General features: G+C 52.7%; 2 protein-coding genes across 2 annotated transcripts; both read left to right on the forward strand.

Moving 5' to 3' along the window:
- The first annotated feature begins 1,764 nt into the window (after positions 1–1,764).
- AQP2 (aquaporin 2) lies at positions 1,765–8,072 on the forward strand. The gene is made up of 4 exons (XM_061368713.1): positions 1,765–2,314; positions 4,195–4,359; positions 5,276–5,356; positions 6,093–8,072. The coding sequence occupies exons 1-4, from the start codon at positions 1,949–1,951 to the stop codon at positions 6,306–6,308; spliced, it is 828 nt and encodes a 275-aa protein (XP_061224697.1). The 5' UTR covers positions 1,765–1,948; the 3' UTR covers positions 6,309–8,072.
- A 4,948-nt stretch (positions 8,073–13,020) lies between these two features.
- AQP5 (aquaporin 5) lies at positions 13,021–17,004 on the forward strand. Its single transcript, XM_061368714.1, has 4 exons — positions 13,021–13,845; positions 15,125–15,289; positions 15,585–15,668; positions 16,193–17,004. The coding sequence occupies exons 1-4, from the start codon at positions 13,483–13,485 to the stop codon at positions 16,376–16,378; spliced, it is 798 nt and encodes a 265-aa protein (XP_061224698.1). The 5' UTR covers positions 13,021–13,482; the 3' UTR covers positions 16,379–17,004.
- The last annotated feature ends 6,848 nt before the right edge of the window (positions 17,005–23,852 follow it).

The raw sequence follows: 23,852 nt of genomic DNA on the forward strand, positions 1-23,852 counted from the left end.
CCATATCCCATCTCCTTCAGACTCACCCATGGAGCTGACTTGTTCTCTCCATGATCTCTCCCTCTTTAAGAGCAGTATTCCCATAAGCATCTTTTAAAAGGGAAGACAAGAATGGAATGGGATAGAACAGAAGTTTAAAGGCTGGACCAGATGATCCCTGAGGTCCCTCTCAATTCCCTGCAAGTCTATGAGACTAGTTCAGCTAGAAGGGACCTACAACCATCATTTAGTGTAACTGTCACCCATCTGCACTGGAGGGAAGAACAGGCCTTCACACATCCTTATGGATCCCTTCCAACTTGTGATATTCCATGATTCTGTGATAAAATTTGGGCAATATGGAAAACTTTACATCACCCTTTCACGTCAGTTTGGTGGCACTTGCAGGGGAAGTTGGATGTTGGACAGTGGCAGCCTTTGTCAGAGCCAAAGAAAGGACTCTCAGTTCGGGTGCTCTGCATCCCTCTGGAATGAAATGGCCTTTCCAGCTCCAGCTCTACCCTAGGGCAGTGCTCCTTCCAGCTTTAAATAGCTACACAGGCTGCCAATGAAAGGGAAGAAGAAACGAGTGCTGCCTTTCCAGCAAAGCCACCAACCCCAACAGCACAGGGAGGAAAAGGCTTTACAGGCATAGAATCATGGAATGGTTTGGGTTGAACGGACCTTAAAGCTCATCCAGTCCCAACCCCTTGCCACGGGCAGGGACACCTTCCACTAGAGCAGGGTGCTCCAAGCCCCTGTGTCCAACCTGGCCTTGAACACTGCCAGCAATGGAGCATCCAAACCTTCTCCATTCAACCCATTCCAATGTCCCAGGCACCCTCATAGGGAAGAGCTTCCTTATCTCCAACCTGAACTCCCCCTGTTCCAGTCTGACCCCATCACCCCTTGTCCCATCGCTCCAGTCCCTGCTGCAGGTCCCTCTCCAGCATCCTTGTAGCCCCCTTCAGGCGCTGGGAGCTGCTCTGAGCTCTCCACGCAGCTCCTCTGCTCCAGCCCCAGTGTTCTCAGCCTGGCTCCATACAGGAGCTGCTGATTGTCCTCGTGGCCTCCTCTGCCCTTGCTCCACCATCTCCATGTCCTTATGCTGAGAATCACCCAGGAATGTTCAAAATGTGTAATGGGTAAATGTGTTGTAAGCAATGGAAGAATAGGGAAAACAGACTTGTTGGGCAATTACTGGGTAGTTTGAGGTGAATAATGATGCTCCAGGGAAGAAAACATCATTCCTGTTCCAGGGATTAACACCAAGAAGTCAAGAGACATTTCTGAGGAGCTGAGTGAGCCATTGGTAAGCAGCTGGTTCTGCAGCTCATGTCACTGCTTCACGCCAGCATTTCCTTCCCAACAGGCATTTCTTGGGGCTGGATCCCATTTCTCTGGGTAGGAAACCTGTGCCCAGGCTGTTAAAACCTGGTACTCTGAGGAATGAAGCTGTAGTAAGTCACTTGGAGTTCTGTGCATCCCTTCTGTATCCCATTTGCCTGGGTGAATCACAGCCCAGGTCCTGTGTTTCAGCATCCAGCTCTAGCTTTGTAGAAACCCCTTTGCTTTCTCTCCTCTCTGTGCTGCAGGTGGTAGAGCTTGGATAAGAGAGGAGCACCAAGTGCCTGTAGGGATAGGTCCCCCAGTAAGAAAGCAAAGGAGAAAGGGAAGTGTTTCATGGCATTGCTCAAGGCTGATTTATGACCTCCCAAGGGTGGCCAATGCTGCATTCCCCAGCTTTAATAAAAGGGGCAGGGTCTGATGTTCCCTCAGCTGGAACACACATGAGAAAAAGCCTCAGGTTTCCTAGGACCACATTCCCATCTCTTTCCACTCAGGATCCTTCACCCCCTGCATCCATATATATACACTGTCCCTCAGCATCCCCTACAGACACAGCCGCTCTGGTGGCACTTGCCTGAAGATCCCACAGCCAGGGTCAGTCCTTGCAGCCTCCAGCTCCATGATGTGGGAATTGCGATCCATAGCCTTCACCCGGGCTGTCTTTGCAGAATTCCTGGCGACGTTGGTCTTCATCCTCTTCGGCCTGGGCTCTGCTCTGAACTGGCCCTCAGCTTCCTCCCCGAGCATCCTGCAGATCGCGCTGGCTTTCGGCTTGGCCATCGGCACGCTGGTCCAAGCCCTGGGGCATGTCAGCGGAGCCCACATCAACCCAGCAGTGACCGTGGCTTGTCTCATCGGCTCCCAGGTCTCCTTCCTCCGTGCAGTCTTCTACGTGGTGGCCCAGCTGCTGGGGGCCGTGGTGGGGGCTGCAATCCTACACGAGATCACCCCAGCAGACTCCCGCGAAGGCTTGGCCATCAACAAGGTAAGAGCTCAGCCCATAGACGGGCTTGGAAGGGAGCAGGAAACATTGGGAAGGGCTTTGAGGGGTGTGCAGAAGGGGTCTGTGTCCAGCAAAACCCTCTTTATTCAGCGTTGGGTACAAAGCCTCTGTCAGCTATAGCCCAACACCATGCAGCAAGGGTCCACCCAGGAGCAGGACTGAAGGATGCTCCCTCTGCTTTTTAGGACTAAAACCAGAGGTATGATCCAGCTGCCCACATAGACACCTTCCTTAAAAGACAAAGCCACCCTTATCTCAGTTTTATCTAGGGCAGAGGAGCTGGATTGGGATGAAACCCTATGATTAGGGAAAGACATGACCTAAAGTATCACCTCTCCATTCCTCTTGCCCTGAGCTCATCCCACTTTCCAGTCTTCATGTGGGTGTAGGCAGCCTTTTCTCCTCTATCAGCAATGCCGCTGTTTACAGGCTGCGCTGCCAGATTCCCAGCAATGGGAATGTCATGTGTTAGGTCTAAATCCCAGGTTTTCATTAGCTAGCAATGCTCATTATACTACTTCCAGTTGTGAAGGAATGGCCACACCAGATCCTGGTTGATCCCAATACCTGCACACAGGTGCCCAATGCCAGCAGCATCGTGAGGATCCCAGTCTGGATCCATACAGGGAAGAAAAGAAACCAGGGGACTTTAGGAAGCCTTAAGGGGGCTCCCCAGTAGTACCTCAACCTCCACCATCCCCCTTCCTCACTGATGCACTTAAAAGGAGAGGTAGTGGTGGGAAAGGAATTCAGAAGTCACAGGTTTCATATCTCCTCTCCATGCCCCACCACTCCTCTTCACGCAGCTCTGTCTCCTATAGAGATGCCCAAGGACCAGCATCACCCAAACCCAAGCTGAGCCATGCGGGAGGAGGCAGGCAGCTTTGGATGTGCTTCAGGAAGCAGCACCCCAACATCCCCTTTCTTGCAGTAGGGAGGCAGTGCCAGGGCCCAGCTTCACTGCCAAAGAGATTAAGGGGGTTGAAAAAGGGATTGGGGATTAATCTGAGCAAGGTGATTTAGACTGGTAATAGCTGAGGCTTAATAAACCCAATAAAGCAAGAAGGGCTTTTAAGAGAGGCTTTCAAAGTACCCAGCTTACTTGGTTTACAGCTTAAATCACCTGGAAGAGGGGATAGGGATTTTCTTTCTTTCCCCTGTGGGCTGCTCATCGTGTAGCTGCCTGCAGAGATTACCCTTAATACAAAGGGGGAATACTGGAGAGGAGAGCAAGAAAGACCTGGATCTTGGCCAAGAAGGCAATTGCCACCACTGAGCAAAGAAAGGGTGGGATGTGCCATAGGCTGGGGAAGTGAAGGGAGACTGAGGGAAGCAGTGCTGCCAGCGCCAGATGTGCACATCCAGATGCCAGACCCATCCAGATGTGGCTGCAGAATCACCAAGGAGCAATAACGTGCTAGAAAACAGAGCTGGAGGAGAGGGGGTGCAGCCAATGCTCAGCTTCAGCTCAAATCCTGCCCATTCAAAAAGTATGGGAAGGGGGGATGGAAATGGGGTTTTGAGGCCAAACCCCTTCTTTTTGACATATTCCAGCTTCTAAACTTTCCCAAGAGGCATTTTGCATTTTAAATATGAGAAAAAAAGAATAAATTATTCCTAGAGGGGAAAAAAAGAACAGGGAAAAAAGCCCCAAAGGAATGCCAATAAATAAACCATTTCCTGGTCAATCAAATACCACCCATTGAGCCTCTTTTCCTTTTAGCTGGGAATTTTTTCCTCCTTTTCATATTGATCCCACCTATTCCCTGGGTCTATTTGATCCCTCTTGGGTTTTCCCCACACACGTTCCCAACCCGGTCACCAAATGCTTGTCCCTGAGACACCTTTTTCCTCCCCTTCAGCTGCACAATGAGACAACGACGGGGCAGGCAGTGACTGTCGAGCTCTTCCTCACCTTCCAGCTCGTCCTGTGCATCTTTGCTTCCACGGATGAACGCCGGGAGGACAACCTGGGCTCTCCTGCCCTCTCCATTGGCCTCTCCGTTGCTGTGGGACATCTCCTTGGGGTGGGTAGAATAGGCTAAAACGGACTAAAAGTCAATGGGTTTGGGTTATCTTTGTGTTTATGGCCAAAGCCTGCTTGGCTGCTTGCTCCAGGTTGGACGGGGAGGTGTAACTCATGTGATGCCCATGGTTTTCCAGTGGATAGAGGAGGAAAACCATACCAAAGCTGTAGCAGAGCCTGAGCTCTGCTTTTATGGGGCAGGAAAACACTGACCCTGCTGGGTTTGCTGCTCCTTGCGTCCTACAAGGAGCAACAAGGGATCAGTGGGGTCTTCTGCCCCAGAGTGAATACGTTAGAAACAGGCACTCATGATAAGATTGGGAAGTATTTGGGATGGACACCAAGGGAAATCCCTCCTGGATGAGACCAAAACAGCTCCAAACACTTCCAGCCTCTCAGTACATGTAGTAAAGGGAATCATGGAATCATAGACTGGTTTGGGTTGGAAAGGACCTTAAGATCGCCCAGTTCCATCATCCATGGGCAAAGACACCTTCCACTAGAGCAGCTTGCTCCAAGCCCCATCCAACCTTGCCTTGAACACTGCCAAGGATGGAACATTCACCATTCCTTTGAGCAATGCTTACGCTGCATCTTCCATCCTTAACACTCTGCAACCCAGGTGTCTGTGGGACTCTTCTCCTACCCTCAGTGGCAAGGAGCAGCAGCTTGCTCCAGGACCAGGCACAGCAGGAGTGTGTCCCCACGCTTCTTGTCACACTGCAGGGCACGTCACTCAGCCTCCAGCCGGGTTGCACCATGCTCGTGCTTGCACAGAAGGTGCAACCGTGTTGACTCAGGTGGTGGAAGCTGAAGGAGCATCCCTTTTCCTGGAATGGGGCGGGGGAATGAATCCAAACCACACCAGGACCACGTTAAAGGGTTAATGCTAACAACAAACTGGTGTTCCTCTGCAGATCCGCTACACTGGCTGCTCCATGAATCCAGCCAGATCTTTCGCCCCTGCTGTGATAGTCGGAGACTTCAGCGACCACTGGGTAAGAGCCGGGTCTATGCCTTGCTCCGGTGGGATGAACCCCTCCAGATGAGCACTGTTCCTCGAAACCCACAGAGCCAGGCACATTCCTGGCATTTCCACACCAGCTCTGGCTTGGGAAGAGATGTAGAGATTAGCAAAACGAGGTGGGGCTGCTGGGTGCTTAACTGGCTTATCTGAGGGCATTGCAACAGCAGAAGGGTGTGTGGTTTGTTGACCGTGACTTAGCCAAGGAAGCAGAACAAATGGAGAGTGGAGCTCTTCTTGCTGGTCCTGGAGACCTTTCCTGGTTCCACTTGGATCTGGGCATACGTTTTCCACCAGTTCCTTTAGGAACACTCCCATGCGTTTCCATTTCAGAGCTAGAGCTGTGGTGGCTCAGGTTGATGTGTTCAGAGGTGTCCAGCTCAAGCTGGTAGCCTCCTCTTTGCAGCAGTGTGTAAAGGGGTAGGAAGATGCTTCTGCAAAGGAACCCATGCTCATGACGGCCTATGATTAATGAAGGTCACACAGCTCTCAACAGAAGAGGCTGGTTGGGTATATTCAGGCACAACAGCAATGGATGGGAGTTGAGGTCAACAATGATGGCCAAAGCAGAGCTGGCTTCTGCATCTCACAGAGTAGGAAGGAACATAACCCCCCCCCCACGATGCCCTTCAGAGATGCTGGTTTCTGCCTGTCCTCCACACTCAGGCTGGGTTTTACTCACCCAACTCGTACCTTTCCCTTTCCCTCAGGTCTTCTGGGTGGGCCCCCTGGTTGGGGCAGCCGCAGCCTCCATCATCTACAACTACATCCTGTGCCCGCAAGCCAAGACCTTCTCGGAGAGACTCGCCATCTTCAAGGGCTTCGAGCCCGAGGAGGACTGGGCAGAGCGCGAGGTCCGGCGGCGGCAATCGGTGGAGCTGCACTCCCCACAGAGCCTCCCCAGGGGGATGTCTGAGAAGGTTTAGCCAAAGCATCCCTCCAGGATGAGAGAGGAGCCGGGGAACACTGCGTCTGTCCTCGAGCCGGTGATGGTCAGTGCCTCGCCTCTCCCCTCTCCCCCTTCACTTCTGCTTCTTCATCTGAGGAACTCAAGTTCCTGGGGAGATGCACTGGGATGCTCCAGCCCACCTTGTATTGTCCAGCTCTCCCCACAGCCAACAGTCGTGCGATGCTGGGGGGAAATGCCATTAAATCAAAGCCACCAGGAACGAGGACACCGCGATCCAACCCTCCTCCAGCTCCTTCCACGTCTCCCTGGTAGGAGGCAGCGCTCGGTGGAGCTTGGTGCCCTTCAAGCAGGGCTCCAAGGTGCTGTGAGGAGTTATTACAGCCATTTGCTGGGTGTGGAGGTTGCCACCCGATGCCTCATTGCTGTTGAACTCAACTCACCTCTCTCCTGTGTCTTCTCCCTGCCTGGCTGTTTGCACACACACACACTGGAGGGCTCACTCCGGGTCATAAGTATCTCAGAAGCTCTAAGTTTGGCTGCTGCAAGGAACCACATTGTCATTTATCACCCCAGAGATGCTCTTTGTTCACATGGAGGCTTTCCTGAGAAGATGGGGCTGGAAGCATGTCCTTGAGCTCATACTGACCCCATTGGGGAGCTCTTGCTGGGTCTCTCCTGGGGCCTCCTGATTTTCAGCCCAAATACATCCATGGCTCATCTGTTCATGGACCAGTGCTGTCCTTTAGCTTTGATGCTTAATCTCTCTGTGGCTTGTGCTTTCTTTCCTCTGTTCCTGATCCATCCTGATTCTCAGATGCATAACACAAAGCATTTCAAGTATGATCCTCTCCATCACTTGTTTCCTGCAGCCCAGACCCTTTCCATGGCTGCATCACACCAAAGCCTCATAACCATCCCAACCCCTTTCTTCTGCTATTATGGCCATCAGCAGAGTCAAAGAATTTGGGTTAGTCTTTGGGATGCAGCTTTGCTCTTTCAACCATTCATTTAATCCAGTTTCTATGACTTAGCCTGAAAGCCTGGTTTCCAGCAGGACATCCTACTGTTTTCTTCTGTTGGTGATGCCTCCCCAGCATTGCACCGTCACAAAACATCATCACCACATTCAGGCTTCTTCTGCTGAGGCTGTTAATGGAAAACAATGGCTCCAATTCCAGATCTTAGGGAACATTAGTGATCATTTTCTGGTTAGACATGAACCACCACCAAATGATGCTCTTCCTGTCCATCCACTGTGCTCTACTTGTACCAGTCTCCTATTAGATTCCTAATTTCCTCTATTCCTCACTGTGGCTTTGCTCATCCATCCACTAAACGCTGTAGTTGGAGGGATAAGGAGTAAACAAATCTCTGCTCTGACCCAGACACGGCATCCTCATCGCCTTCATTTCACCACACCAAGTGAAGCTGAGAGCATGGGAGCTCCTGCATCCCCTCGTCTGGCTGTCATCTGCTGTCCCTGATGCCACACTGCAAAGCAAAGGGAGAAATTCCATCACAAGCTTTATTTGCTGTAGCCAAGGATCCATTTTACACCTCCAGTCATGTAGTAGTAACGTAACTACCCCTAGAAGGCTGCTATTGAGGTGCAGCAGGTTCAGTGCTGCTTTAACTCATTCTCTGCCACAGCAAAGATGTTGATTCTGGTCCTTCAGTTTATTCCTTCAATGGCAAAGGAACATTTGAATGGCATTTTGGAAAAGGCTTTCCAATCTATGTGTTCTCAACAATAGGAATTAAAATAATGTCTCAAATCAGAGTGTAAAATTGCATTTAAATCATTTGGTTTTAAATGTAGGGTTTTTTGCTATTCAAAGGGAAAACAACCGTTGTATATGTCAGGATAACCCAAAGTAACTTACCCAGGAGTTACCCTGTCACTGACCTGCTCTATAAGATGCCACCCACCTGAATCTTTTGGGGGGTTTTTGGCAATGTTCAAGCTATTTACACATCTCTTTGCCTTAAGATCTAAGCCTTTCATTTCTTATTTACCCTGACAAAGTTTCAGACTCACATAAGCAGCACAGGGGCCAAAAATGGGTTTAAATGTTTGATATTTACCGCATTTTCTAAATAAAGAGCCTTAAATTCAGTTTTACTCACATGTGAATCGAATAGTGACACATTTATGGTCACATAACATAGAGACAGTCACACAAAGTGACCTCCCACACCCACAGTCCCACAGCCACCAGTGCAGCCCAGTCCAGCTTTGAGTGTTGCCTTGGACCAACAGCCTGTTGACAGGCAAAAGTGACATGAAAAGAAGGTTTTGTGTTCTTCTATCTTAAAAATAGGACCCACAAAACAAAGATCATCCCCACTTCAACACCGCTGGGATGCTGATTCCTGCCCTGGCTGGCTTCTGCTCTTGGCGCACCAACCCATCTCACTAAACCAGCTTTGCAGATGGCTAAAGCAGCCTAAGTCTTCTTGAGTCAAGGAGAAACATGACTTTACCTTCTCTGCGGAGCTGTGTCATTGACTTCAATGACACTTCCAAAACTTGCATGGTCAGGAAACCAAGCCAGTCATTCCAGATTTACACAGTGCAACTCGAATGAGAGGGCAGGATCAGCAACCCGGAAATCAGAGCTGCCACAGACCAGCCTAAGACCTGGCTGAAGTGCTAACACCGTGTCTTAGACCTCAACAGGGAGACAGGATTTGAAGCCATCTGGCCATGCCTGGGTGGTTTCCATGGGCTCCGCTTTGATTTTCAGCCTGGTTTTCCAGGAATACAAAGAACCCAAATCAGAATCGCGCATTTATCCAGAGACAACTCAGTGCAAGAAAGTTCAGCTCCAGATCTGGTGCAATGAGGGATGCCATCATCACGGGTTTCTTTAAATCCCAATTATTCCATACTACCTAAATATATAGGTTGAGAAATTTCTTGTTCCATTTGCTTTGGGGCTCAAAGGCAGAAGGGGGTGAAAACTCACAGACTGGTTTGGGTTGGAAGGGACCTTAAAGATCCCTACTACTGCCACTGCTCTGAGAATCCTGAGGACACCCATAACCAGCTGCTGCCCCATAAGAGCTCGAAGTACTTCTCTAGATGGGCAGAAACGCAGCCTTTTAATGTCCCCGATGCAGGTGGCTTCACTGGAAAGGGCTAGACCTGAAAATCAGGAGCAGGGTTCCCAGCCAAGCTTTCTACTGCGTGATCTCGTACAGGGTTTCTTCCTACCCGGCCCTTTGCTTTCCCTGATACACATTATTATCCCCATGTGATGGTTTAATGATGATTTCAGTGCAAGTTAATTATTAAGGATGCTGGTGCTTCCATTGCACACCAGCCCCAAAGCGCTTCCATCCACTGCTACACCTCAGAGACCATCCAGTCATTTCGAAGCACAGAGCAGAGCAATGCTGTTATTAAGCATTAACACTACTCAGCACTTCAACAGCCTTATCCCTATTGACAGCCTCACAGTTTACGAGGTCACTGTGACCACTGTGCTCAGGAAGCCACCAAAGTCTGGGGACAGCTTCAGGACCAGCTTCAAGCCAAAGCGGTGGCACAGCAGCAAGGGACATGGGCACATCCCTAAACCTAAACAGCCTCGAGAGGTTTGAGCTCCAAAGCTCACTCAGGTTACTAGGGGAAGGCAAAAACCCTGTTGTTCCAGGGCCAGAGGAGGTCACCTTCATCATCACCCTCAGGCTATCAGAGTAATCCCTCTTATAGGGAGCGCAAGCAGATGGAGGGTTAGATAAGAGAAATCCTTGACAGCCCAGCCTGCAGCACCCTTACAGAGACATCAACATTAATCCCACTTTTTTCCTACCACCATAGCAAGAAGCAGCTCCAAGAATTGAGGATGAGGAGGGCAAAATGTGCTGCTTCTTGTTCTACTTTAAATTCCCAGGGCATCTCATTTTTATCCCCATCAGTGGCTTGCTGCAATCCCCCAGTGCTCAGCCAGCAAGAAACTAACCCAAACTTTCTCCTCTGGCCATCTAATCCCAAATTCCAGCAGAAATAGTTGTCTCCTGTTGGTATTATTACTCCTGCTTGTATTATTGTGCCAGTTTTGAGGCCCTTGCTTGAGATATAGAGCCAATGAGGGGGAAGAAGCAAAACCCAAACTAGGCTGGGTCTCAGCAGCATTTATAACCCAAATTTGCCAGGCTTCGAGGTTGAACTGAGGAATTTGGGCTGAAATGACACGGAAATGACAAATTAATAGAGCAAATGGAATCGGCGACATGGGGACGACGGGGACCGACACACGCAGCCACTTAATAACACACACGCCTCCCTGGGTGAGGCAGAGCCCTGGGAGGGCCCCGGGCGAGGATGAGGCACCAGTTGCCTTCCTCCCACCCGGGCACGCTGCACCCCAGCCCCACAGTGGGCTCAGTGCTATCCCCATCCAGCACATTGCCCCCAAGGCGTGGACGATTGTGTTGCATGCTGATATAAGGGAGGAAGAGGAGGAGGAGGAGAAGGACACAGCTAAACCTGTCCTTGCAAAAAGCCTCCGCATCTTCTTTCTTCCAAAAGCCCAGGGGTGAAACAAGGCGTGCATGACCCCACCACGTAGGTGTCCGTCTGTCAGCAGGTCCCTGCGTAATGCCTCCTCAACATCTTGCCCAATTCCACTTCGTTTGACACATCAAAGGCACTTTTCAGTTCATACAAGCTCCTTGGAGGGCGTGCAGCCAGGAAAGAGGAAAAGGAGCCTTCCCAAAGCCTGCTCGACACAGTTCAGCATCAGAGAAGCCACGCAGGAATGCCCCAGTGAGGAGTCTAGCAAACAGCCTCAGGAAAAGAGGGTTCTGCATGGCATGTGATTAGAGAAACACCTTGTTTCCCTTTGGGAGCCTTCCCCATCATTTCCAGCCTTATTGGACTGTATCTCCCAGTCAGGAGGATTTTGCTGGGTCATTATCCACCCATTGGGAGCCTGGGAGAGCGTCTTTAACGCTGCCTTTGAGCTGAAGCCATAAAGTCCCATGGGCAAAGCAGCCGCCAGCAAAACGCATCCACTTCCAAGGGGGATGAGCGATGGGAGAGCAAGGAAAGGGTTTGGAGGATGGGCTCAAGGCGCGTTCGATCCAGCTGGAGCCACAGACAGGGCTGAAGGGAAGTGGCAAGTCATTACCTGGGCTGGAATGTGGCCAGGGTGTCTTGAAATACCAGCTTGCAAAACTTTCACCAAAACACGCCAACGGAGCGGGTGTTTCTAGGATAACAGATCCGACTTTTCCCTCTGCAACTGCCCCGGGAGCAGCAGCACCAGCGAAAACCATTAGCAGGAATTAAGGCTGTAACAGAGCCCCGGTCCCTTGGGATGCTCCGGGTCGGTTTGCTGGGCTCAGGACTCTGGGTTAGGCTGGAGGTGAAAGGCTTATTTCTTTGCAGTCCCTTTTGTCTTGCTGTGGGGAGGAATCCCTCCTCAGCGCTGATCCCATGGGATGTGTGCAGGTCTGGCTGCAGCCAGCAGAAGGCAGCAGTGAAGGGAACGTTTTAGTGCTTTATGGATGTAAAGAGGGGTTTAAGTGGTTTTACCCATCTACTGCATGCAGAGCTTTGCTCACCCTGTGCTGGAGCGATAGGACAAGGGGTGATGGGTTTAAACTGAAACAGGGGGAGTTCAGGTTAGATGCAAGGAAGCTCTTCCCTGTGAGGGTGGTGAGGTGCTGGAATGGTTTGAATGAACCATCCCATGTTGGAGCAAGCTGCTCTAGTGGAAGGTGTCCCTGCTCATGGCATGGGTTGGAACTGGATGAGCTTAAGGTCCCTTCCAAACCCAAACCATTCCATGATTCTATGACTGCTCCTTCAGAGGCAGCCGTGGATAACCCCAGTGCTGCATAAGGCACAGAGGTGGCATCACTTGAAGAAGGCAAGATGCAAAGAGAGATCTTTCCCATGGCAGGGGGTTAGAACTGCATGACCTTGAGGTTCTTTCCAACCCAAACCCATCTGAGATTCTATGGTTCACCCAAACCCATTTGAAAACTTGAACTCAAATCCTGGCACAAGGCTGCAAGGACCATGAAGGCGCCAAGAATTCCCTGTTCACTGTCACTAGGCCCTTCTTCCATCCCCAAACCCTCAACCTCAGCCCCACAGCAGCACCGAGAGCCTGCCCACTGCAATCCCTGCCAGCCAAGGGATGCAGGGCAACCCCACAGGAGCATAGAAGGAGACGTGGAACCATGGCCTGTGTCCATGCAAAGCCTGCGGCTTTCTGCTGGCATTCCCAAGAGCAAAATCACTGCCCTCGTTGAGCAACAGCTTGAAAGGCAAAAAGAAAAGAAAAGGGCCCGAGATGACAGGGGTAGGATCCACCCTGCCTGGCTATGGGCAGCGAGCACCCCCTGACTGCCAGCCCAGGTGCTGGCAAAGCCCTCTCTCAATGCCCTGGAAGGAGCAGTAAGGCAGCAAAAGGGATCCACAGTCAGGCTCTGCAGTGATCAGCTGCCTTTACCCAAGCTCCACCACCCCATGCAGGCACCTCCAGCTTGTCTGTGGCTCCTCAGACAGGCAAAGCATCCCCCAAACCCAGCCAAGCTCCAACACCAAACCACTTCTTCACTATGGTCGAGCTGCCTTGGCAGCCTGGGAGCAGCTCCAGGAGCTTCCCTTTGCTTTACATCCCAACATCCTGTGTCAACCGAACACACTGGGAATGAGAATTCCTGATTCCAGGAATGCTCCTCCAGCCTAACACCAGGAACAAGACTTCCCACACAGAACTACAGCCCTCTCCAGCCCATGGAGGAGGGGAACATGAACTACACCTCTGCTAATGAACCACCCAAAGCCTGGTGAGAGGTGGCAAGAGGGAAAAGCAGAGGAGGGAGCAGGGCTTCGTTATGCAACCGCATTATCTAACGACCACAGAGACACCCTATAGGGGCTCTTTGTTTGCAGAGGGCAGGATAAAGAAATGCCACCAATATCTGAGTCACTGGTTCACCAAGAGGCTCCGGAGTTATTTTCAGATGGAAACTTTTCCAGTTTCACATGATAATTTGGGAGGACTGGCTAATTCCCTGGCTCCACCCACCGCCTTGTAACACAGCTCCCTGCTGCTCTTGCATATATAGATAGGTATGGCCCTACAAGTGGGTGCAGACAGAAGAGCCTGGAGACAGAGGAAACCCGGACTTTCTTCTTTCCCAGCTGCCCCTTACCCTCTCCCACCATGAAGAAGGAAATACTGACCCTGGCCTTTGCTCGAGCCGTCTTCGTCGAGTTCCTCTCCACGCTCATCTTCGTCTTCATCGGCCTCGGCTCAGCCCTCAAGTGGCCCTCAGCCCTGCCCAGCATCCTCCAGATCTCCCTGGCCTTCGGCCTGGCCATTGGCACGTTGGTGCAGGCGTTTGGCCACATCAGCGGCGCCCACATCAACCCGGCCGTGACCATCGCCTTCTTCGTAGGGAACCAGATCTCCTTCCTCCGGACGCTCTTCTACGTGATTGCCCAACTGGTTGGGGCCATCGCTGGGGCTGGCATCCTCTATGGGGTGACGCCAGCCAATACCCGGGGTAACCTGGCCATCAATGCTGTGAGTATCCCTACCTGGAGATGGTTCACCTTGCCGTGCGGGTTCCCCTTCCCTTCTGAGTGGGGAGCTCGTGGCAGCACCAGCTCGGAGAGCTGAATCCATGCGGAGGGTCCATCTCAGTGCATTGCATAGAGGGATGGGAATGGGATAGGAGCAAACCCCGGCATAGCCAACAGAGGATTGACATGACAGATTCATTGTGTGGGGTAATAAATAGCATGTTTTTTCCCCCTTCTTTAATAAGTGCTTCCTTTATCCTAAGGGCCTGAGTGAGTCACCAGCACCATTGAGATGTTCTTGACTGCAGCCTCTCCACCTGGAGATTAGTGCTGGGATAGGAGCTGTGCCAGGACAGAGGCTGGAGGGCAGGGAGTAGAGCCAGCACGGGCAGGGGGAGCGGAGCCCGCTGGCACTGCTGCACTGGGGATGAGAGGAGGATGGAGAAGAGCTGAAGGATCACTCAACAGGGAGGCAGCAAGGGGCTGCTCTTGGAGGAGAAGGGGGGCATTGGCCCCCTGTGAGATAAGTGGGGATGAGGAGCTTGTCTCAAATCCTTGGGAAGAGCTGGGAAACCACCTGAAATGGGAGCAGTGGAGCTACTGCTCCAACCACATCAGGTCTGGACCCCTAGGATCAGCACAGGCTTGTGGCAGAGGATTCAGTCACTAGGGTGAGATGCTGCGTGCATCTCCTTCCCACATGCACCTGGTCCCAAACCAGTCAGCTTTAGCTAAAAAACATGGGTCTTGGGGCACTTTGTCCTTCCCAAGCCCAGGGGGGTCCAGTCCATCTGACAGATCCCAGTAGAGAGCACAAAGGTGCTGGGACCCCAGCCTTCACCCCAACCCTCTCCCTTCATCCCGTGCCCCTCAGCCTCCTGGGGAGGTGCTCCACAAGGCAGAAGGGAGATGAATCAGGATACAACCGCTTGAAAGGATCAAGGGGAAAAGAAACAGAGGGGGGGAAAAGGGACAAATCCATGTGGGATTTTTTTGGGAAAACACCGAGTGTAGTGGAGACAAGCAAGTGGAAAGAGATTGGAGAGCACTGGGAAGGGAGAGGTCAGGAGAGAGGCAGATTTTGGGCCAAGAAAGGTAATTTCTTCCTTTTCAGGGAAAGAAGCAGTGGCAGCAGAGCACCTTGTGCCCAAAGGCTGAGCAGGGGACCTGGGGGGCTTCTCTTGCACGGCTTTGCAAGCCCAAAGCCACCAGCAAAGCACTCAAGTGGCATTGCTGAGCCCTGGGGATGGGTGATGACTGTTGCTTTTGCTGATTGGCAGCTCAACAACAACACGACCCCCGGGCAGGCCCTCGTGGTGGAGATCATCCTCACCTTCCAGCTGGCCGCCTGCATCTTCGCATCCACGGACAACCGGAGGAGCGGCAACGTCGGCGCCCCAGCGCTGTCCATTGGGCTCTCTGTTGCCGTGGGGCACTTGGTGGGGGTGAGTGTCCAGGCAGAGGGTCCTGCTGGCACAGGGCTCCTCAAAATATCCCCCTGCGGTTGGTCCCAGAGGGAGCTGCATTGGGAGAGCCAACAGGACATAGTGGGGCTCCTTGTCCATGGTGATGTGGGGAAGGATGACGTCCATCCCAACCTCTCTGTAAGAGAGACAGCACCAGGGACCGCTTCCGTCCCTGCCTCTGGGAAGTCATCCTTACCTGCTAAGCCATAGGTTAAGATGAAGAGGCCGGGTTAAGATGCTGCACCTTAACCTGGTCTCCTTTCCACACCGACAGATCTACTTCACTGGCTGCTCCATGAACCCAGCACGGTCCTTTGGGCCCGCGGTCGTCGTGAGGAGGTTCAGCTCAGCACATTGGGTGAGCATCAGTGGTTGGGACCAGGCTGGATGAGTTGTAGGGCAAGGGAGAGGGCAGTGATTGCCACAGGGCTGGATGTTTTAAAGCCTGAAAGGATAAAAGGGACTGGAGAACACTTGATGAATGGATGGAGAACAGGTTATCCCCATGGCATAGAGCCAGTATAGCCCCCATGCAATGGTGCACAATGAGCTAGGGCATCATCTGATGACTGTAAAGCCCATAGAGAAGCTCAGCTTTGGCTTTCCATGCACCTACTGAACCTGCAAGCTCAGACCCAGCCTTGCAGAGCAGGCTTGGTGCTTCCTTTCCAGCCCACCACATCTCTGCACTCATAAAGAGCTTGATGTCTGCAGTAACCAAAGCTTGAAGGGATTTCAGCCCAAGAAGTCTACTGGGATGGGTATTTGCATCTCTGCATGGGACAGGAGATGTGGAACAGTGAGGGATGCTGATGTAACGGCTGGATGTGGTGCACCATCCTCCAGGACCTGCTTTCACCCTCTTCCTTGTTTGCTTTCTAGGTGTTCTGGGTTGGACCCATCCTTGGGGCTTGCTTGGCCTCCCTGCTCTACTTCTACATCCTGGTCCCCTACTGCATGAACCTGTCAGATAGGGTTGCCATCGTCAAGGGCACCTACGAGTCAGAGGAGGAGTGGGAAGAGCAGAGAGAGGAGAGGAAGAAATCCATGGAGTTGACCCCACCATAGGAAGGGTTAGGAAAGAGCAAGCAGAAGGAGGGGAGGAAGCTCCACACATGGGCTCATGTGTGCACCAATGAACACATCCAGCTACAGCAGACTCTTAAGCAAAAGGCTTGTAACTCAAAGACCACCCGTGGCTAAGAAAGGAGCATTGCAGTGTCTGTCTATAACCCCTCTACATGAGTGTGAGCGCTAGAACCTCTCCTAAGCTTAACTGCAGCCAGCGAAGGCATCGCAGCCTAGGGCAGCCTCAGCTGCAGCTTTGCACCCACTGGGCTGCATCCATGCCCTCCTCGGTGCCAGTTCGGCACCACTGGCAGAGGCCTGAGCCTGCAAGTGCTGGTGCACACAGGATTTCACCCCTGCATCTGGTGGCCCAGGGGATGGAAACACCATGTAGACCCCAGCAGAGAAGAACGACCGCTTTGGGCAAGGTGGGTGCAGCCCAATCCCCCGCTTCCTCCCTGCCACAGGGCCAACGCTACTCATAGATGCTCTTTGTCATGCATTAGCTGGTGCTGGTGAGTCCTATTTATTCATGGCTGCGGAAAGAACCATGATTTGTGCATTTTGTGTCGAGATCTTTGTAATATAGGATATTATTTATTGTGAATAAAGGGAATTTTAAACAAGCCACAGGCATCAGATTGTAGGAGTAAAGAACGGATGAAGCTGGCTGCAGAGCCATTCCAAAGGGCAAGAACCATCCCAAAGGGCAGCTCCTGGACCCCAAACCCTGTGGCAACTGGCGCTATGGGTTGGTTCGAGAGGTGATAGTGGTGAGGATGAACCAGTGCAAGAGATGCCCCACAAGCAGGACCCAGGTCCAGGGCAGTGTGAAGCCCATTGGCAGGGCTGGCATGAGCAGGGAGGAGCCAGCAGCAATCCTTCACGCTCCAGTTTGACTCAGGCTTTCTGCCATACCAGTTCTCCCACTGGTGCCCTCAAAAGCTGACCCACAACGCTCCCAGCCCCTTGCCCGGTGCCAAACCCACACCTTCGCCCTGACCTCCTGCTGGAGCCCTGCTCTTCCAGTTCTGCCACCACCCTCTGCCAAAGCGCCTCGCTCCAGCCTGGCCGTGGGGACACCGGCTCCATCCCTCCCCTCTGGCTTCCCAAATCCAGCCCCAGCTCCTTCACAGCCCCAATTTGTGCTGTGGAGATGAGGCTTCTGCTGAGCACAGACCCCAAAAGAGGTGGGAGATGCTTGTCCTGGAGCTCACCAATGCAGCTCAATGTCCACTACATGTCCCCCTTTGCATGGGAGATGGGCAGCATCACCCCTATTTGAAGCAGCTTTGCAACCCAGGCTGAGCCTGCATCACAGCAAACCCTTGCCTCTCATTTTCCTTTGCCCTCTGTGCTCTGGCACTCGACACAAGAGATGGGGGGCAAGCAAGAGGAGAAAAGGAGGTGGAAAAGCCCCTCATTTGGGTCACACAGAGCTAGGGACCTAAAACCACCATCCTGTACCCTGCCTTAACCCTCCCATCCCACCCCTCCTCAGGGATGGGCTGAGGCAACAACCCCTCTGTGCCTCAGCTTCCCCTTTCTTAAGGGCAGAGAATAATAAGCAGCACAATTGCACATGGAATGATGATGCTCTCCAGACACAAGCCCCAGGGGAACATTCAAGCACCTCCAGAACCCAGAGACACCGCTCCCTAAGCGGCCCCACAGCAAAGCATGGGGCAGGTCAGCATCCCAAAACCTGCATCCAACAATCTCCTTCCACTGCAGCCCTGGACCCTGAGGATGCACCCAGAGGTACATTGAGAGCAGGGCACCCTGAGCATCCCCTTTGCTTTGCTGATCTAAACCCCATCCACCCCAGCATCCAGGAGTCCTGGCAAACCCCACACCCCATAAAGGGACTCAGGGACCACCACAGCACCCAGCAGCACTCCCAGTGTGCCCAACCAGCAGCAGAAAAGGCAGGCAGGGTGTGAGCCCTCCATGGGATGAATCAGAGCATCTGCCACAGCAGCTCTGCGTCAGCACAAAAGGCAGCCAGCGCCTGGCTCGAAAACACAGGATGGACCCAGGCAGGGCTGGGGGCACAAGCAATGAACCCCCCTCCCCATTGCACAGGCAGGGGTAGACCCCGAACCAGAGCGAGCGCAGGCTGGACACCAGCAGCATCCTGCCCGGTGCAGAGCTCCTGGTGCTCGGGTCACACCTTCCCCACCCAGCTTCGTGCTGGTCCCTGTTAGATGCAATCCATGGCACAGAGCTTGAGTTTAATCCAGCCCAAAGCCTGGCATCCTGCAAGGGATGTGACCTCACCTCTGCCAGGGCAGAGCCCAGGTCATGGCTGGGGAGCCCCAAGGTCCTTCTGCCTGTTCCTGCCTGCCCAGGGATGGGAGCAGCAGTGCTTAAACCTGGAGAAATTTGGGTCTTTTTAAGCCTACAAGCCCCGTTTTGAATGGGGCTGTTACTGCTGAGCACCAGCCTCATAGGAACGGGGAAAACACCATGGGGAAAACATCATGGGGAAAACACCACCTTTACTCCAGCAGACAAAACAAGGCCTGATATAATCCCTGGCCATTCCAACCAGCTTTACCTGCAGTGCACAACAGCACAGTCACAGCCCTTTTCCCTGCAACAGGAGCTGCCATTCCAGCAGCAGCATCTCAGCACACCCCCATCCACACCATCACCACCCTCCCTATGGCCACAGGGACCCAGCACCAGTGGGGTTATAAGGGAGTGAATTACATCAGTGTTTTGTACCACCGGTTCCCCACACATCCCCTGGTTTAGAGGTCCATCAGCTGAAACTACAGCACTGCAGCACATCCTTCTTGTACATACATGCCATAATGAGGTGCAGTTACCCCCTAAACACCCCTACCAGCAGTTGTTTTGCACCAAGAGCATTTCACAGACTGTTCCTCATTCTGGAGCATCTTTTCCATTAAAACAGCTTTAAAAAGGTCCTTCTTTTGTTCTGGCAGGGAGGAAACCCCAACTTTTCCCCATGTTGTAGCAACCTTGAAACCTTATATCTCCTCACGCACCAAAGAGCTTTCAATCTGTTTAAGGAAGGGCTGTTTGTGCGGCATCGAAAGTCCCTGAAATACAAGCTTGCTGGGCCACTGTAGACACAGGGGAGGGAACCAAGTGCTTGAGGAGAAACGAGATCCTGTGGCAATATCCCCATTAAACAAGGGTATTTCCAATGGGTTGTAGGTGCCTCTTTGCTTCAGCCCTTGGCAAAGGGTCAGCCCAGCTCCCTCCATCACTGCTGCTGAGTAAGAGGGGATAACGCTGCACAACCTGGGAGCGCATCCCTGCCACCAGGGCTGGGCTTTGCAACCCCAAACGCTGTGTTTCCAACTGGAGTTTGACTTCCAATGAAAAGCAACTGGAGAACAAAGCAAAGTCCTGCTCGTTGAGAACAGGCTGATGAGAGATGGAGACACGCAGGCAAGCACCAGGGCTGATGGGAAAGCATCGCAGAGGGGGACTGGGTTAAAACTGAACAGGGGAAGTTTAGATTGGATATAAGGGGGAAATTCTTTCCTGTGAGGGTGCTGAGGCACTGGAATGGGTGCCCAGGGAGGTTGTGAATGCTCCATCCCTGGCAGTGTTCGAGGCCTTGGGTGAGATGGTTTAGAGCGAGGGGTCCCTGCCCATGGCAGGGGGTTGGAACTGGATGATCTTAAGGTCCTTTCCAACCCTGACTATTCTGTGGCTGCAGCCCACCAAGTGGCCCAGGAAAGCAACGACCCCTCCAGGAGCAGCTTTGCTGGAGAGCCCCAAGCAGCCATAAAGAAGCCAAGCTAGAGATGTCCTCCCTTCGCTGCAGCTCCGCAGTGCACTGGAGGCTCAAGATGCTTCCTGTGCATCATCCAGGGCAGAGGAGAAGCCTGTGCGCAGAGGCACGGCAGAGCCCGGCAGGATGTTGGCGTTAGTCACACTCCAGCCTGTGCCAGCTCCCACCTCCTCTCGAGCGCACGCACTGAGCTTCCCCCTCCTACTCAGCCTCTGCCCAGCCTAGAGCTGCTGCGGCCCCGGTTCCGTGAGCAGCGAGGGCCCACAGCCACCCTTCCTGTTGGCACCGGGAGCAGCCTCCACCTCAGCATCCGCCGCCTTCGCTCATGGGCTCCTAGCATAGAATGCATTGGGTTAGAAGGGAGCTTAAAGCCCATTCAATTCCAACCCCCTGCCATGGGCAGGGACCCCTTCCACTGGAGCAGCTTGCTCCAAGCCCCTGTGTCCAACCTGGCCTTGATGGCATGGAGCATCCAAACCTTCTCTGTTCAACCCATCCCAGTGTCCCAACACCCTCACAGGGAAGAGCTTCCTTATCTCCAACCTGAACTCCCCCTGTTCCAGTCTGAACCCATCACCCCTTGTCCCATCACTCCAGTCCCTGATGCAGGTCCCTCCTCAGCATCCTTGTAGCCCCCTTCAGATACTGGAAGCTGCTCTGAGTTCTCCACACAGTTTCTCTTCTTCAGCCTCTCTGTTCTCAAGAGCTGCTCCAGCCCCTGAGCATCCTCATGGCCTCCCTCTGGACCAGCTCCATGTCTTTCTTATGCTGAGGACCCCAGCACTGCACACAGGTATGACTTGGGCTGAATGCAGCAGCACATAGGGTCAGGCTTCAGCACCCAGCAGCAATGGGCACCACTGCTCAGGTGACTGTGAAGCCACCAGTGCTCTGCTTTGGTCCTCGTTTTGGCACTGGTGCAGTGCACCAAGACCCTGCTGAGTGCATGGGGAGATGCAGCATCATAATACATGGGAATACAGGAGAAGCGTTGCCCCCAAATAAACCTGCAATTCAAGAGATGAAGGGCAGATGTCCAGAGGCCAGGGAGGGCAAGAGGATCTGTTCCCACCTCAACACCCCCCTAGAGCCCTAAAAATGCTTCTTTAAAGCATCTAAAGACTTGGAGTTATTCGGGTTATAATAGATATAATAATTGGGAGTTATTAACAGATGCCTCAAGGTTGGGGACCAAAAGGGGACAGTGACTGGGCTGGTTCTGCAGCAAGCATGAAGCAGCACCCATGGGAGAGCAATGGGTGCCTGGGTCATCTCTTGCTGCCCTCTGCTGGGATGCCCCATGGAGAACAAGCAAGAGACCAGGAAAACCCTCATCAGAGGGAGGTTTCTTAAGAGTGAAAGGGGGAGAAAACCCCACTCCTGCTTCCAGCCACTCTTCCCCAAAGAGCAGCCTCAGCATCCCATACAAAAACAAGGTTCTCTCCCTGCCTGGACCACAGGCTCGGCGCTGCTGGCTCAGGGCTGCGTTTCTGCTGCCAAGTTTCCTCTTGCTCCAAGGTTTTGCCTCCCCTTTCCAGGATACAGCCCGTTTGTTCTTCACCTCCCTCCTGCAAACAGGCAAAGTCCAAGAGCGGCTCCAATAACGGCTCCTTGTGCTGCGGGGTGGCGACAGCAATAAAAGAGAGTCATAAAGTAAAGAAGGGAAAACAAAGAAGCAACCCTAAGGTCTGCCTGACAAAGGGGCTTTGTTGGGAAAGGGCAGCTCCGGAGCCAGGAGGGTTTTCCAGGCACAGCCGCTGAGAGCAAGGAGAATACAAGGACTTAGCAAGCAAGGAAGGGATTAAGCAGCTTTAAGCCCCAGCCCAGTAAGAGGCCTCTGAACTGGCTGAGCTCCCACCCCGGGGTTGATGCACACTCAGCATCTGGGCTGGTTTCCTCCAAAACAAGAGATTCCCAAACTCGTGGCTTCCAACCAGCATCGGGATGCACAGGAGGACGAGTCCTCATGCCCAGCCTTGCTGCATGGGAAGGGTCCTGGGGAGCCAGGATCCAATTCGGCTCAGAAACAACCCCTAAAACCATAACCACCACCAAACAAAACACACCAGAGCATCTGGCAAGCATCCTCCAGGATACGGCCCTTGGCTGCCGGCTTGACATTAATCCTGCTTGGCAAGACAGCAAGAGCTCTCCTGCCCACAAGCCAGGTACAGCTGCAGGTTCATATAATGCCCTCTTGTGCAGCTGGGGAGGGGAAGAACAGGATCAAAACAAGCTCCAGATGCCCTGTGCAGTTTGCCTTTTCTTGTCAAAGGGCCTCAAAGAGAGGGAAATCAATTCCCCTTCCCGAAGGATTCTCTCGACTGTTGGGATTTCCCCCTCTCATTCCCAAGAAGTGCATTTATCCTGCACTGGAGCAGCTCTTTCCCTGCCCAAGCAGTTCCAGCAGGAGAAAACGAACCCTTTCTCCTCTCTTGAAGGGAATTCCTTAGTTTTCAAGCTACTCACCCAACCAACCAATTGCTTTCCAACAGGGAGCCATTCCCCCCTCCTCCTTTAAAAGACCAGAGTCCATAGGAATTATGATAGCTGCTATCAGCATCAATCCGCATCAAAAGGGAAAGGGATATAAACCACTATCAGCTTATTTTGTTCCAACCAGATAAGAAAAGCTCCATGGCTCTTTCACAAAGAAACCCTGCAAGAGCAGTTAATCAGGAGATAAAGCTTTGATTTAAGCCGGGTGTGTAAACAGTGACATCAAGAGGCTCCTTATCTCTCTGCCTTTGTCCTGGAGTTTGCTTTAGATTTGGGGCTCAGCACTGAAGCTGGGCATCAGGGACCAGCTCAGCTCTGCACAGGCAGCATCCCTGCAAGAGCCTTCGCTTGGGTTTACTCATCCCTACTTTGGGTTTACTCATCCTTTATCATTCAACCCCCAGATATGCATTTTTCCATGGAAACAGCATGTGAAGAAAACACCTTTCTCTAGCAGCAACCCCAGCTTTTCAGTGCTTCAATGTCTCGGGGCATTAACAAGGCTCTTCCCCACCACAAAGCGCTTCCATTCACAACAAGACATGTTCCAAATCAACCTGTAAATGGGGCATTCTGCAGCACCAGGGTGATCAGGAGGGAGCATCCTGTGTGTGTCCTGTTTAGCACCAGCCCCAGTCTCAGAGCTAGAGCAGAGTGATCAAATCAGGTACCCACAATTGCTAGGAGGGCAGGGGGGCTGCAGGTCCGAAGGCAACCCCTGCTCCAATCTGATGGGGATTAATTCATAGAATGGTTTGTGTTGGAAGGGACCTTAATGCTCATCCAGCTCCAACCCCCTGCCATGGGCAGGGACACCTTCCACTAGAGCAGCTGGCTCCAACCTGGCCTTTAACACTGCCAGTGATGGAGCATCCAAACCTCCTCCATTCAACCCATCCCAGTGCCCCAGCACCCTCATAGGGAAGAGCTTCCTTATCTCCAACCTGAACTCCCCCTGTTCCAGCCTGACCCCATCACCCCTTGTCCCATCACTCCCATCCCTTCTGCAGGTCCCTCTCCAGCATCTCTGTACCCCCCCTTCAGACACTGGAAGCTGCTCTGAGCTCCCCACGCAGCTTCTCTGCTCCAGCCCCAATGTTTTCAGCCTGGTTCCTATGGGAGCTGCTCCAGCCTCTGAGCATCCCCATGGCCTTGCTCCAGCAGCTCCATGTCCATGCTGAGGACCCCAGCACCGCACAC

Source organism: Neopsephotus bourkii, unplaced genomic scaffold, assembly GCF_033783945.1.
Source record: "Neopsephotus bourkii isolate Nb327-2 ecotype Australia unplaced genomic scaffold, CSIRO-AGI_Nbou_v1 NB_1445, whole genome shotgun sequence".
NCBI classification, from domain to species: Eukaryota; Metazoa; Chordata; class Aves; order Psittaciformes; family Psittacidae; genus Neopsephotus; species Neopsephotus bourkii.

Bases quoted from the DNA above. Each gene is read 5' to 3' on its own strand.
- AQP2 (XM_061368713.1), top strand. From the start codon at position 1,949: ATGATGTGGGAATTGCGATCCATAGCCTTCACCCGGGCTGTCTTTGCA. The intron at 2,315-4,194 runs GTAAGAGCTCAG...CCTCCCCTTCAG, and splicing joins AAGGCTTGGCCATCAACAAG to CTGCACAATGAGACAACGAC. The intron at 5,357-6,092 runs GTAAGAGCCGGG...CCTTTCCCTCAG, and splicing joins GAGACTTCAGCGACCACTGG to GTCTTCTGGGTGGGCCCCCT.
- AQP5 (XM_061368714.1), top strand. From the start codon at position 13,483: ATGAAGAAGGAAATACTGACCCTGGCCTTTGCTCGAGCCGTCTTCGTC. The intron at 13,846-15,124 runs GTGAGTATCCCT...GCTGATTGGCAG, and splicing joins GTAACCTGGCCATCAATGCT to CTCAACAACAACACGACCCC. The intron at 15,290-15,584 runs GTGAGTGTCCAG...CCACACCGACAG, and splicing joins CCGTGGGGCACTTGGTGGGG to ATCTACTTCACTGGCTGCTC.